The sequence below is a fragment of the Diceros bicornis genome, chromosome 19, assembly GCF_020826845.1.
Source record: "Diceros bicornis minor isolate mBicDic1 chromosome 19, mDicBic1.mat.cur, whole genome shotgun sequence".
NCBI classification, from domain to species: Eukaryota; Metazoa; Chordata; class Mammalia; order Perissodactyla; family Rhinocerotidae; genus Diceros; species Diceros bicornis.
In genome coordinates, this window is record NC_080758.1 from 41444706 (window position 1) to 41459627 (window position 14922).

General features: G+C 34.8%; 2 protein-coding genes across 4 annotated transcripts in view; one reads left to right on the plus strand and one right to left on the minus strand.

The window, feature by feature from the left end:
* Nucleotides 1-14922, plus strand: part of MACROD2 (mono-ADP ribosylhydrolase 2) — a 668091-nt gene that overhangs the window by 340813 nt on the left and 312356 nt on the right. The window lies entirely within an intron of this gene.
* FLRT3 (fibronectin leucine rich transmembrane protein 3) lies at nucleotides 7-13678 on the minus strand. Of its 3 annotated transcripts, none has more exons than XM_058563249.1 (3): nucleotides 13463-13678; nucleotides 5118-5319; nucleotides 7-3551 (listed from the first exon to the last, which is right to left on the minus strand). In XM_058563249.1, exon 3 carries the CDS (start codon nucleotides 3506-3508, stop codon nucleotides 1559-1561), a length of 1950 nt encoding a protein of 649 aa, XP_058419232.1. In that variant the 5' UTR covers nucleotides 3509-3551; nucleotides 5118-5319; nucleotides 13463-13678; the 3' UTR covers nucleotides 7-1558. The 3 variants fall into 3 exon arrangements, with proteins under 3 accessions (XP_058419232.1, XP_058419231.1, XP_058419233.1); XM_058563248.1 differs by having other exon boundaries at nucleotides 4566-5319; XM_058563250.1 differs by lacking the exon at nucleotides 5118-5319.

The window sequence follows — 14922 nt, forward strand, 5'->3', positions numbered from 1 at the left end:
AGTAAAATGATATGCAAGCTCAAGATATTGCTATTTTTTAATTTGTAACCAACGTTTATTTTTATGCCTAGAAAAATACATGGAGGTGCTTAGGACTAATGTGCTGGGCAATTTGCTACTTTAGTGATAGTAACATAATCCTGAAAAAGCAAGCACGCTTATTTTGTACTTTTTTTTGTTTTATTCAGCAATAAGACCATAATTTTTCATATTTAAGGAAGTATGAAAAACTTGTCGAGTTTTAAAGGCTGAATACATGTAGCGTTGGATCAAGGCACATACAAGACTGGCCAAAGGGCGTTCAATGCACTTTGGTTTTTTGTTGGAAAAAAAATCATGGCAACAGAAAAGTGATGTGGGCTTTAAACAAGTAATAGCTCACAATTCAGTAGGAAGCTAGAAAGAAATGTTACAAGTTCATTATGTAATATCTGGAAAACTGTGACAGTAATGGGCAATATTCTTGATCACTGTGAAAGTAAATTGAACATTTATGTACAATGTTAAAACATTTCATGTAACCCAGATCTAAATTTGATTTCTACTATTTGTTTTTCTTTTAAATTCTCACTTATGTAAAGTCCTACTTTCTCTGGATTGTTGAGGGGAATTGCTTATGGTTACGCTACCTTTTTCATACATATAAGGTTTCTCTTTGACATCTTTCATGATAAAAAATCATAAACACTAACAATTATGTCTTTAGAATTCACTTTTCAAAAATCAGGATGGTATAGGCAAAACCAAAATGCAATTCTGGTATTTGTGTTCATCACGCTATGCGAGTCTAAGTTTTCATATTTTCCTAAGTACAAATTTCCCCCCTAACTTGGAAGCACACTTACATTATTGTTTTTGTAAAGTCCTTTATTCTAAAAGCTTTGTTAACAATAGCTTTAACAACAGACTTCACACTCCTTTTATGCCAGCTGATGTATTCAATTCAGAAGATATGCTTGCTTTAAGGATATCTAATTTGCCTAGAGCGAAAATGGAGATATGCAGCAAGTTTGATATTGCCCATTACTTCACATATTTTGATTTATTGAATACCACTGGGATAATATAAATTTAATTAGAACATTAACTATTTTTTGAAATTTAATTTTTTTCATTCAGCCAGGTTTTTTTACATTTTATTAATACCAAAGTGAAAAATGGCCTGTGCTTATACTACAAGGATCTCATGTGAACGCAGTCCTGATTGTTCAACACAGCAAGAAAATTCACTTTCACAGTCAACAAGTCATCTTACTCAGTAGAACACAAAGTAAATGGTTTATAACTTCAATATTTGCAAGGAAAATACAGTACAAATTACTAAAAAATACTAAAATATAGAATTGTGTTCAGGCATCTCCACTACATCAATCGCAGCAGTAACCTGAAATTTGAAACTTTTAATAAAAAGTTCTTAAATATAAATTATATGGCAAATGTACAGTACATTGCTTTTTTCAGTTTCTTTTTCCAGTGTTTTGCAGTAGAACAGGGTTCCTACCATCACCTCCCTTAGGTTTAAAAAACCGAAACACAGTCAGCTGTGAGTCCTCCAGCATCATGAATGTGAGTGATCTGAGTCTGGAATACCACTGTCTCTGTAGCTTCGGTTACTACTGCTTTCACTGTGATTGTTTTTGTACAGATTCATTCCATTAGGAGGAAATATGGTGTGTATTACAAATTCCTCCTTTGAGATTGGTTCATTACTTATTGGTAACATCTGAAAAGAAGTCTCCCTGATTTCCAGGATGGAATTATCCTTCTTGGTGCCAGCTTCCGCATAGTCATCCTTTCTTCTCCTCCCTTTGCTGTATGCACAGTTCCTTGAGAAAAGTGATCCATTCCTATGAACATACCAGCAAACTAAAGCAAGAAGGGCAATGGTCACCAGGGCCACAGCCCCACCAATGATGGCAGCCAACGGTAAATTGGGGTTTTTGTAAGGTTCTTTCTCTTGCTCTCGATTAAGGGTGGTTGTAGGATTGTACATTCGAAGGGGTGCAGTTTCAGTCTCAATACAAACAGGAGTTTCATCAAATAGGTAGAGATTACTAGTTTCCATGGGAACCATGCAGACTCGATAGGGCGAATCAGGCTCCAAGGCTGTGACCAGGTATTCACTGCGTTCCCCTGTTACAATTGTTTCTGTTATAGATCCAAATGCTGGGCTATGGCCCAGTTTGAGCCAGCTGAGTCTTAAAGCAGTCATAGGTAGGACAAGTTTCCAGGAGATATGAATTGTGTCAGAGGTGACAGATTTCACAGTAATTATAATTGTTTTTCTTGCTGGACTCTCTGTGGTTCGCTGATCTTTAGTGAGCTTGGGGTTCTTAATGTCTGGCTGTTTGGTCACTGGAGCTGGCCACTGTCCTTGAGCAGGGTACACTGTGTTGGGTATTGCAGTGGTTATCTGAATGGTGCTTACAATTGCACTGTCCTTACAATCAAACAGTTCTGCATTGAGGTCCTTGATAGCCATCCCCCGAACTTTTTCTGGGGCTTGGCACATGAGCCCACGCACATTGACCTTCACAGGTAGTGATTGTAACCAGTCACGTACCCATTTCATCTTGCACCCACAATACCAGGGATTGTTGCGAAGAATCAGTTGGGTTATATTGTCCAAATCATCAAAGATACCCTGAGGTAAATTACTTAGGTTATTATTGGACATATCAAGTCGATACAGCTGCCTTAGATAAGAAAAAGCATTTGGAGGCACCCGATTGATGTGGTTATCTTGAAGATAAAGCTTCCTTAGGTTTGTGCCTGGAAGGTTTACTGGTGCAGCAGTCAGGGAATTCCGTACCAGTGACAGTTCTGTTAAGTTGACTAGGTTGAAGAAAACTTTGTCACCTAAGCCATGGTTGTTCAAAAGGTTTCCATCCAAAACGAGGCGTTTTAGGCTAGTGAGACCTTGAAGAGATGGTGATGAAATAGTGGATATGCGATTATCATCCAAGCGTAGTTCTTCTATAGTCCTGGGCAAACCCCAGGGGATTGTGCTAAGGTGATTACGGGATAGGAAAAGCAGTCGGAGATAGTTGCTGTCTCGGAATGCCCCCTCTTCGATGCTAACAGCAGAGACCGAGTTATCATCTAAATGTAATTCTTCCAGATAGGGAATTTTTGAAAGAGAATCATAAGTGATTGTCCTTATGTTATTTTCTTGCAAATGTAACTCTTTTACATACTTCGGGAGGTTGGTAGGAAATTCATCTAAACTGTTGTGGTATAGGTATATTCTTTCTACTTTCAGCAAGTTTTTCAAATCTGAAGGAATCCCAGCATTATTTATTTGGTTGTTCTGAAGGTAGAGAGTTGTAGCATCTTGTGGTATTCCTGTTGGAATGGATGTCAGAAAGCGATCATTACAGTAAATGAAACCTGCATCACAGCGGCATACAGATGGACAAGATTTAGCCATAACTGATAAAGGTGCCACCTGAAGGAACAGCCCAATTTTAGTCCCAATGAGGAAGATGCTCCAGGCTGGGCTGATCATGGTCAGCAGTGTTGAGGTCTTAACACAAAGTAGCTTCAGAGCCCTAAAACGGAATGAGTCAAAAAAAAAAAAAAAGACAGAAAACAATCAGGCCAGCATACTTAAAATAGTATTCAAAATAGATGTGGAAACTAAAACATCTATAATCACTTTTAATATTTTAATTTTTTTTGCATGCTTAGGGTTTATTGCTAGCTAACAATGAATACAATCATATAATCTCTTTACTTTAAATGTTTCTGGTATTAAATCAAGAAGTATCATGTCCCAAATCCATTTGGTTTTGAAATGTCAAATATAATTAAAGTTCTATTGAATATCCTAAAGCATTTTCATACTACTTGATATTAGTTTTGGAGCCAGTCACTGACCAAGCTACTCAAATTTCTATTTTCTTAATATTCATAATGAATTGACACATAGGAGTATGATTTATTATATTTAAAAATAATAAAGTTACTGTTCTTAAAAAGCAAAATTTAATGTCTACTTTTTATCAGGTAGACTGTACAAGTATAAAAATGTGCAGTAAAAAATCTATTCTTTTACTATTCAGGAATAGTTATACACCTCTTGAGATCCTCAATCCTAGTAAAGCCAATTCTTTGCTTTCATTATTGATATTGTTTCTTTTTCTTTGATGATTAATATTAAACATTGTTAGATAGGTGTTTCTAGCAAGAAAATCAGAAGAAATCTTTTTCATCTACTTTAGGAAGGAAAGAATTACATAGCTAATACATCCAGCTGATCTAAGTGGAAAATTCCATTTCATGTTAAACTAGTTCTTTCTTTTATTTCATTTTGTTATATGTTTCATACTACATGGTTTAATAGCTTTATGCACGTTTTCATTATATTCTATCTCATAACATGTTTTCACAATGCATTTATCTTTTTTCAAGTTCTAATCTAGAATATGATTAAAGTTTCCCCATGGCTGGAGAACTATAGATTTATACTGACTTATTGTGTAATATCTCTTCTGTGCTTTTAGATATTAAATAGCCTTTATAATTTCAGGCATGAAAATAAAAGACTTTAATATTTTTCCTACCTTATTGAACGATGTGAGTAAATTTTGCGTGAGTGAAAATCCAATGCGCATATATTATTTTCCTGGTGAGGGGCTGGGACTTATAAACTCTTGTTTAGTCCTTGGAAATGTTCTTCACTGTTTATTCAAGTAATCCTATGCCACACACACCTCCAGATCAGGCACGCTGTTGTCAGTGAACATTCCAGCTGCAGTCCAGCATGGTGGGCAAGCTCATTAAAGTGGGGACCGGATTCAGCTTCCCGTTACTATGTAGAACACATGGCTTCCTACGTTTTTTTTTTTTTTTTCTTTCTGATAGAGTTTGTGTGACGGTTCCTTTCGTATAGCTTAATTCCCTTAGTGGAAATTACTCTCTTTGAAATTCTTATTGGCTCTTCTGTGCAATGTGGTCAGAGATAGTAACTTCAGATCCTCATGAAGAAAGCCATTCATGATGCTAAGGCCTGTATAGTAATAGGTTTTTCAGGCAGTTACCCCCCACCTTTATTCCTATCCAGGGTTATCCAAGTATAAACTTTGTACAGTAGCTACATCCTGAGGTATGATTACCTGCTGCAAAATAGCTATTTCCAGCTTTTGCTTCTTGTTGCTTTCTCAAAATATGTGGTGCAGTCACGTTATGCAAGAACAGGTATTCTTTTTTAAGAGGTAAAGAAAACTTAATTCAAATGTTCTTCATAGAAAAAAAAGGAAGCATACTAGATTTCCTTTCTATTTCTCTTCCTTAAAATATACTGGATCTGAGCATCTCCTGTGAAAGGAAAAGGTTTTAATGAACTATTAATAATGAACTTGAACATACTAGAGAAATTTCATAGATTTAATTTCAATTCTTCCTTTAAGCAACACATCTTTCATCATAGTAGTTCGTGAAAAGGGATAAGATGACCTCTTTGTTTTTTACTTCCCATTTTCCTATATAAAGTAGGAGCTGAAGTTGAGATTGTCACCAAACAGATAATTTCTACTGTTAATTATTTGTTAATGCACTTTGGATTAAACACAGAAGCAAAGCTTCATTCAAGAGGCAGTAAGCCCCTTCCAGGGCTTTCGAATTCAAGTCAGGCCACTCTTTAAAAGTTCAGTTTTAAGTCTTAGATATAAAATGATCAAATGTTTAAAAAGAAGAAAACAAGTCCATGTCAAAGAGGTGAGCACATATGTAACAAGCATTTTTTGATAGAAACGCCATGGTAACTTCTTAGACATTTTTGAACATGGTTTTACAAAGTCATACAATCTACAATTTAAAGAGTTGAAAAGAGTTGGCTTTAGAAGCTTTTCTTTTGATTTGCTCAGTGCCCTGTTTGATTCTTCCCACAGGCCTCAGTTTTCCCAGTTGCAGAATGTGAGCACCATCACCTTTCTCCTTAGAGGTGTTTCTGAGGACTAGTTGATGATCTTGAAACTCTAGTTACTCCCGTATTCTTGGCCAAAAAAATAGCATAGGAGTTCAAGTCACAATTAGATTTTAGGAGAATACAATTGTAATTTTGTTTTAGCAAACTGAACTTGAAAAATCTGTATTTGGAACTGAAAGGACGCTATTTCAATCTCTCTCTTTGTAATGACCATTAGGAAAGCCTATCACAACCTGACAAGGCATTTCTCTCTAGGTTTAAACATAAACATGCCAATTTCCAATAAGTGTATTTTTTCATTTCTGAAAAAAGACTTAAGGCTTGACCAAAGAGTCCAGTGACTTTAATGATGACTGCTTTGTCCATTAGCTAATATGCGTGAAGATTTTTTTGAGTGGACAGGGGAGGTGGGTAGGATCAGTGTCTGTTATGCAGGGCTACTCAGGGGCTTTCTGTACATGGAGGGAACATTAGGGTATCATGGAAATATTTGACCCTAAAATTAAGGACTAAAAGTAGAAGTAATTTGCTTCTCCCTAGTAATTACCTAGCATCCAACAAAGATAGCATCTGTTCCAGAATACAAACACTACTGAAAGTGCATGTTAACAAGGCCAAAATTTGTGTTTCTGGTTCTCTTTGAAAATTCAATTTCTTTTAGTTTGCCACCAGATACCAACGCTATGATAGACTGCATTAACAGAAGGAAACTTAAAAAAAATTACAGATACATTTAATTTATTATTTAGGCAATTGAAACAAAAATAGCAGTTAGCAGATGGATAAAGTAGTCTGTAGTGGATATTGCGAAGTGCCCATAGAAGAAAGTTTAAATGATTTATTGTTTAATGTGAGGTTTTACTGTGATGCCTTTAGGGCTTTTCCCATTATTGTTGAACTTGTATAGTGTATTTTCTTGAAAATTGTTGTTTTCTTGGTATGTGAAAATGGAAAACCAGGCTGTTAAAATTATAATTACAAAGTTACTCTTAGAAGTATCTGCTGTGAATGTTTTCTAAGCTTGAAAATTATTCAACATATAAAATAATTTGGTTAATTTAAGCTTAGAAAACAATTACTTTTGTTAAATTTCATTAGAAACTAATTAAAAACCATTATAAAAATAACAGGTGAGAACTTGCTTAAAATGTTACCAATAGTCAGACATTTCTCATACTCCAGGACATACTGTAAAATTGAGAAGATGAATCTGATGAATGGAGATTTAAAAATTGTTGATTGTTTCCCCAGTCAGGTTTAGCCTGTGTCCGAGGTGACGATCATAATGATAACCAGAGGTAAAGCTTGTATCTAAACTATAAATATTTCACCAAATCAAGCTCTAAGAATATGTACGGATATTCACATATTTTAAGCCAGAGAAAGAAAAAAATTCTAAATTGGTGTGAAAAGAAGGCAGATTAATTTGTTTTTTTTCCTGTTTTACATTTGTGAAATTGCTTGCTCTTTTTGATATGCCAACTCACATTGCTGTCAATACAATAGTGATAATAATGTGGGATTAACAGAAAGCCTTAAATATCATTAAATTCTTGGAAAATGTCATTCTCTTCTCTTCAAATTGCATTAAAACAGAAGGCAAAAATATAAAGCAGGTTTCTCTGGACAGCATACTCTTTCAGAAATGAAGATTCCCTCACAAGTCCCTACTCCCTTTACTTAAGCTCAATTCATGTTTGATTGTGTTTTATATCTTATATTTTATATCTTCTCCTTCCCTTTTATATTTTACACTATAGTGCTAAACAGTTTTATTTTGTTTTGCGTATTAAAGGCTTTACTGATCTCTCCATCTAAAATAAGCCATCCTGCCCCCATGCTTAGACTTCCCTCTTTTTGAGCTGGCTCTACATATTCAGGCACATAGAGACATTGTAGTTGAATGTGAATGATGAAAAGAAAAATGACCCCCACTGGCATGGACACTGTGGCCAGGTTTCCACAACATCAACTTCAGAGCCTTCATGTCTGCATAGGCTTGAAAGAGGCCATTACTTCCAAACAAAAAGGAATTGATCTTTTAGAAAAATATCGTTAATGGGATAACTTGGGAGAAAACATGAATGATGCCCTGGTTACTTAAAGGAATGTTTTAAAATTATATTTTAATGGAACCATTACTTAAGTATATAGCATTTAAAACTGTAACAAAAAGAAGAAAAAACATAATCACCTCACTGGTAAATCAAATTTTTAATAGCGATCTTTCTATTCGGTTTCTTTTTATAAATAAAAATTGTGGAGGTCTTTTTTAATGCATTTATAATGTAATCATCAAGTCTGTGAAAAACCTCCAATTTATTTCCATGATACAACTAAGGAAGTATGTAAATAGATAAGGATGCTATCATTTTGAGTAATTTTAGGAAAACTAATATAATTTAAGAAGTTGTATCTGAATAGAAAACTGGCATTTAAATAAAATTAAGAACTTATGGCAATCTACGTTTATATGATTCCATCTCTGCTCCTAAAACATTTTGGAGGTGGGAATGTTTGAGGTGAGAAGGTATTTCTCACCTTTGGCAACTTAATATTAAGATTGCCTTATATTTTGATAGTGCTAAGTTCTTAAATCCTTTATCTGCTACCCTTGATTAAAATTGATTTTGATTTGAAATCATTGCTCATTAAAAAGAAATCTTAAATCGAGTATAAAGTTTTGAGATTTTAGTTTCTTTTTAATGATTTGCCTTACGTAATGATTTCTTAATGCTGAGAACTTTTTAAAATATTAGATCTAAAGTAGAATGACATGTAGAACTTTTAATCCAAGTTAACAGCATTGTTATTTTGAGTACAACCTTGAGATTGACAAAAACACATGCTTAATCAAATTTATTCAAATCTGTGAATATTTCTAGGTAAACTGGAATTTATACAATCATAATCTAGAGTATTAGGAAAGTCATTATTTATGAAGGCTTAAATTGCTGCTAGAAAGCACAACAAAATGATCAACTTGTGAATGCTAAGTCTTTGTATGACAAATGGTATTTCAAGTAAACTACATACATGGTTAAACTGAAAAACTGGAGTGCATCAGGTTAGTTGATAGTGACAGCAAAATGCTTTCTAAGCAGCCTGTCTGGTAGTTAAATTTTCCACGATCATCAGATTTCAGGAAAGTTCCAATCCTTTTGTTTAATGCCAGGCAAGCAGAAGGACCTCTAACTCTCCTCTTGAGAGTCATGAAGTCTGAAGGGTTTGCTGAGAGGCAGAGTAGCAAGTGTGCCTTTTCATACTTGGTTTTATCCAGACTATTTTTTAGCCTGAAAAAGGTTTTGTTTCATTTATGCAAAATAGGGGATAAAAGTTCCAAAGCAAAGAATTTTTACTTTCTCCTTTTATGTTACTGGCTGGTTTTCCCAATAGGCTTGTGATAAATGAGTCTAATTCTGCTTCATTTATTTTGGCTTGTAAAGTTAAATTGAGCATCCTTAAAACAAAAAGGCAAACTGGGATGTTATCTTTCATTGTAGTGAATGCTGCTTCCTTTTATGATATTAAAGCCAGAGTAAATGAATTAGAGAACCAAGACTTATATGAATGAATAAGATACTAATTTAGAGGGTGGTAAAGGTGAGCAGTAGAGAGCTTGGGGCAGCAGACATGCTTTAAGTTTGTGTTGACTTTTGAGCAATTGCAATTAAAACTATGCTTACTTTTGTTAAACCACAAACATTTTCCCAATGCAAACTTGAAATTCCTTTTTCGGTGTTGTGAGTATAATTTGGTTGATGAGCTTTATATTTCTAATATTTAAGCTTCCATGCAGTAGTACAACCGATATTTGGGTCTATGTGCCAAGCACTGTGCTGATTGGTGAGAACATCCAAAATCATAAAACACCTTGTTTTTTCATTTTAGAGTAGGATACTATTGATATAAACCAAATGAAGTAGAAGAAAATCAACAACACGTAAACTGATCAATCCACAGTCCAGTGGCACACTTTGAAAATGGTGTTTAACCAAATGTGGTCTGTGGGTTTTCTTTTCAAAGTTGCCAGGGTAACTTGTGCACATGTAAAGTGAAAGAATAAAGAACAAAAGCTGTCATTGTCTCATCAAGTGAGAGCAGTTCTCCCTCCTCTCATTTAAGCAGACTAATACTGTACCTGGAGAGAGCTTTTTATACATTCCTGACACTTGATTTTGGTGCTAAGAAAGAGATTATGCATATGCAAAGCAAATGCAAGTTTAGCTGCTGCTTAAATTTTATTTCATTCCTTTTTACTTAAAATCTGTTTTCTCTGGAGTTCATGTCAATAGAAAAATCAAGTCCTGAAACCTGCTCTTCTATGTGATATAAACATGGCTTTCAAAACTCTTTTTAGTGTGATGTTTTACCAAATTTAGTGATGTCGATCTGCATCCTGAAACTGGAAAATGCTTTCTGTAATGTATACTACTATTTTGGCTTTTAAGATGAAGGCTTTTTCCAGAAGACATTTACAAACCATCTCTTTGTTGGAAATTGGTTTGTTGACTTATGATAAGTTTTTGAAATAGTGGAATGTTAGAAGGAGTTGAGAAACAGACCTTTTTATGCTCTGAAGAGAAAAATACAGCTTTGAGAATTAATATTGCTGAGAGATTTACTGTAGAGTTTTTGCCCACTGGGGGGTGGTACACTCTACCAGAACACTGCTTTCAGAAGCCGCAAGTCAGATGTTGGCTGCTGCTGGCCAGTTTTTCTCTGGTTTAATTACAACAAAGCCTCCCGTTGAGAAGAACAGTGAAGGCCTCTGGGGCAAAAGGTGGGGGGTGGGAGGGAAGGGAGAATGAGGGGAAAATGAGGGAAGAAATTACAGCCTTTGAAAAATTTACTGAAGTTTATTTCCCTCATTGACTTCATTTATCGTAGTCTTCATTTGACTTTTAACACTTATTTATAATGCTATTAAAATAAACTGGTTGAATAGAAGATTATTTAGGGGGCTTTATTCAGAACTTTTAAGTTAGCTCTGGATCTTGCCATTAATCACATTCTTTGTTATGTAGCCCACCCACCTGAAAAAAGAGGGTAAAAGTTAAGATCCAATGAAATGGTAGTTTAAACCAAATTTTTTTAAAATGACCAGATTTAATTTAATATTGATATGAAAATGGCATAACAAAAATAAAAAGCAGAAAAAAGAAACATTCATATAATTGTAATACAAGGTAGGTTCTCGGCTACTGATTTTTGTAGGGTTTAAAATTGTTCAAAATAATCTAGAAAGATGAGGAAGCCTTAGGGTGTGTGGCCAAGAGAAGCACAGAGAAATCTCTCTGCAGTGCACTTGCATGTTTAAAGCTGATAATTGTATTTTTCATCGGGAGACACTGAGTATTCATTAGGGTCTTGTGGCCCTAGGCAGGAGATGCTGAACATAATTGGAGTTTCTATTTGATTGGGCAATATAGTCTAGAAAAGAAACTGGGGTAAAGATAATTAATAGCTTGCTAACCAAGTCTGACAGCCACAAGATTTCAACCAAATTTATTTCACATCGCTTCATTTAGCTCTGAAAAAGTTTTGATAGAATTGGAGGTTCCTTAATTAACACTTGAAATCAAAAGAAACATACCTTCTATTTTGCTGCCACATTCAGTTATGACGAGTTTTCTTACTGTTTTTCTTCTTTTTGTAAAAACTTTATTTGCTGCTCAATGATGTATTTCACAAACATTAAGGTTTAGGAAGTGTTTAATTGGGCATTTTGAACCTAACCATATTTGATTTAAAAGAGGGGGGATGCGGAGAAATGAAAAGCCCAATTAATAACTGATGGTTAGTAATACAGGAACACAATATTAATGAATTCGTTATGTTTATTCATTCACTAATATCTTTGCTAATCTTTGCACTTGATGTGTTTTGGCAGTGCTCTATTTTAAAAAAAATTAAATGTGATTTTCCTAGTTAAATACATGCAATCACGTTTTTGGAACGCTGTTTTTTATTTCAGGCTGATAAATATATGTATGTGTTTGTGTATGTTGTGTACACACACACACATAAATTTGCAAACTAAGTAACATATCTGATTTAATCTTCTTATAGATTAAAACGGCATATTATTATTAATATTGGTAGTGGTGGTAATATTAATATTTTGTGGTACTTTTAAAGGATTAATTTCTTTCTTTACATTTCAAAAGAGATGAGTATCAGTCATCTGTCACTTTGGGGCAGCATAAGTGATCCTGCCTGAGAACAAATTCATTCTTTATGTTTATGCTGGTCAGGATATTCTTATGCAATTAGGGATAAATGAAAGGCATTGCCACAGCTGAAGCATTTTTCTAGTGGCTTTATTCATGTTGTTTCTTGCTAATTAAATAACATATATGTGCATTTTAAAGCAGATAGATTTATTAAAAAAATTTTAAATAGCTAATTGTTAAAACCATTAGAGAATTTGGTTCATAACTGGCAAATATCACGTCTTTTTTTCTAATTCTAAATAAATAAATAAATAAATAATTAAAAAGCAACCCCCTATGTGTTGAGAAAATATAGGCCTGTTGCACTTTTACCTCTATGCAACCATTTTGTTTCAGACCTAATTCACTGAAAAAAAATTTTGAGATGATACATTTAACTACTTTTTGAAAGCTTTCTTGTATAAAAGCATTTCTTCCAATATAAGATTTTCCTATTATAAAGTTGCAAATGAATAGATACTCTGCATATCCCACTTGATGAGGGCTCTGCTCATTTTCTTTTTGCTCTGCCACCCCAAACTCGCTGCATACGTCAGGCATAGCTTCCAGGCTGAGCTTTGTTAGTTTTTCTGAGTAGACTTTGCCAATTACTATGCTAGTCACATACGACATTTGCCCAAGCAATGGATTTGCGTTCTGCTAGAGAGGGAATATGGTTTAGAAGAGAGTCTCCCCCTCCTCTGAGTTGAATACACTAGTTGAGATTTGCAAGCCTGAAATGATTGAAGCAGCTCTGGCAGGATAGCAGTGCAAGCTTTAAAATCTAGGTGCAGCTGTTAATCCTTACAGAGGCACATAAGTCTCCAGGAGTAGCTTGGCTAGCTGTGAGCAAGACGTATGCTTTTCATGTACTGCGTACTCATAGGCTGAGGGATTATTGATTTTCTTTCAGTTGTAAAAACAGCAATTGGTGATCATACCACACATACACTACATACCAAGTTAGCAAGACCTTTCGCTTTCCTATCTGTGAAAAATCTGCCTTGTATTCTTCAATATTTAACATTTAACTTTCCAAGTTAATGTTTTCCATAAGGCTCTTTTCAAATAGCAACTACACGAGACAGAAAATAGTCATTTATTATTTTTTGTAAACAGAAGATTTTTAAGAAACTTACTGCATTTGTCTATATTGTCAAATATTTCCTTGCTGGCTTGCACGCACATATATTGCTGGTACTGGTGACAGAGCAAACATTCGTATTTGAATGCCTCACGGTACCAAGTAATTTTCTAGAGAGTAAAACCAAGCAAACTTTCTGGGACAATCATAAGGAAAAACATGGAAAACACTTACCAGGATGACGGAGAAAATGCAATCCTATATATACTCCCGCTATAGGGGTAATTCCACTGACTGTGAACTGGAGTAATAACCCTCCCCCCTCTCCCAACCTCCGCGTCCAGTCCTCCAGTCCACACAAAGCCACGGCAGCGGCAGGCTGGGCTTGTCCCCTGCTTCGGATCACTCCTACACTGAGGAGTGAGTGAGGGAGAGCATTCCAGTTTACTGCACACAGCCCACCTCCAAGTCTGAAGTTAAAGCTTTACCTCGCAGTGGTTGAAGAAGGGGGTGATGTCATAGGTGGGCAGGACTTAGCCAGGCTCTTGTTCAGTGAGGTAACTTGATAATCAGAGACATGAGCTCTGCAAACGCTAGAGGGAGTGAGAGAAGCCAAAATGAGGCTATCGGCCTGCCAAAGCTCGGATGCCGTTTGGTGTGTAGGCAGCCCTTTGGAATCGCAACATTTTCTAAAGTTTACTACAACAAGGTAGTGGTGGAAAGCTTTTAAAAAATACAAGCATGTTAGAAGGATATTTATAAGACTACAATAGAAAAACACAAGTTCTTTTCATTTTTAAGGCATCTGTATTAAAAAGAAGTTAACCAAAATCATGTTTTCATTATTGACTAGTTACAGTAATGTTATAATTATGAAGGCTAGTAACCCCAACTGTGAATATTTATTTAACAAATGAATAGAAAGCAAGTTCAAATAAATAACTGATTTATTTAAGGGAAGGGGACTAGGAATGCCAAAAGGTAAAAAAATTGAAGTAATGAGTCCTTTTTCCTGGAGGTACTGAGTAAATTATTGTTCTGTATATGTTTTAAGAAATGAAAAGATTTTCCATATACTTCCACTATTTGTCCATCCTCTTTAGAATCTAGTATATATTAGATTTTTCATATTTAGGAGACTCTCCCTAAAATAAAAAGTTTTAGAAAAATTAAAGAGAATATTTGCCTTTCTGATATGTTTTTGCTGCTCTGAACATGGGTTAAGATATAAACGTCTTAAGAAGAAAAAGAACCTTTCAGCGGTGGTTTTGCTTGTGTTAAAATTATTTTATTTTAATTTAGGTACATGAATAAACACTGGACAATTGTAAGATATAGACATTATAAATTAACAGAATTATACACTTTTATTTTCAATTATGATTTTCATAGATGGTTTCTGCTATTTGGTCAGCAATTGCTTTGGGCGCATAAGTTTTCCACTAAGTGTGTTTCACTTTTTAATGTTGCTGAGAAGAATTTTACTTTTATATTTACCTGAAGGGCGATTTCCTTGAACTGATATCATTATTTGGTTTATTCTTAGAGGTTCACAACATTCTCCTTTGTGCTTTTTTAAAGTTTCTGTGAATGTTTGTTTCTAAAGGAGGCCAGCTAATTGTTTTTCCCAGGAGTATTTGATTATGGTCTCTTCGTTAGCTTCATTTACTTTATCTATTTGTATGCTTCTTTGA

Bases quoted from the DNA above. Each gene is read 5' to 3' on its own strand.
- FLRT3 (XM_058563250.1), bottom strand. From the start codon at position 3,508: ATGATCAGCCCAGCCTGGAGCATCTTCCTCATTGGGACTAAAATTGGG.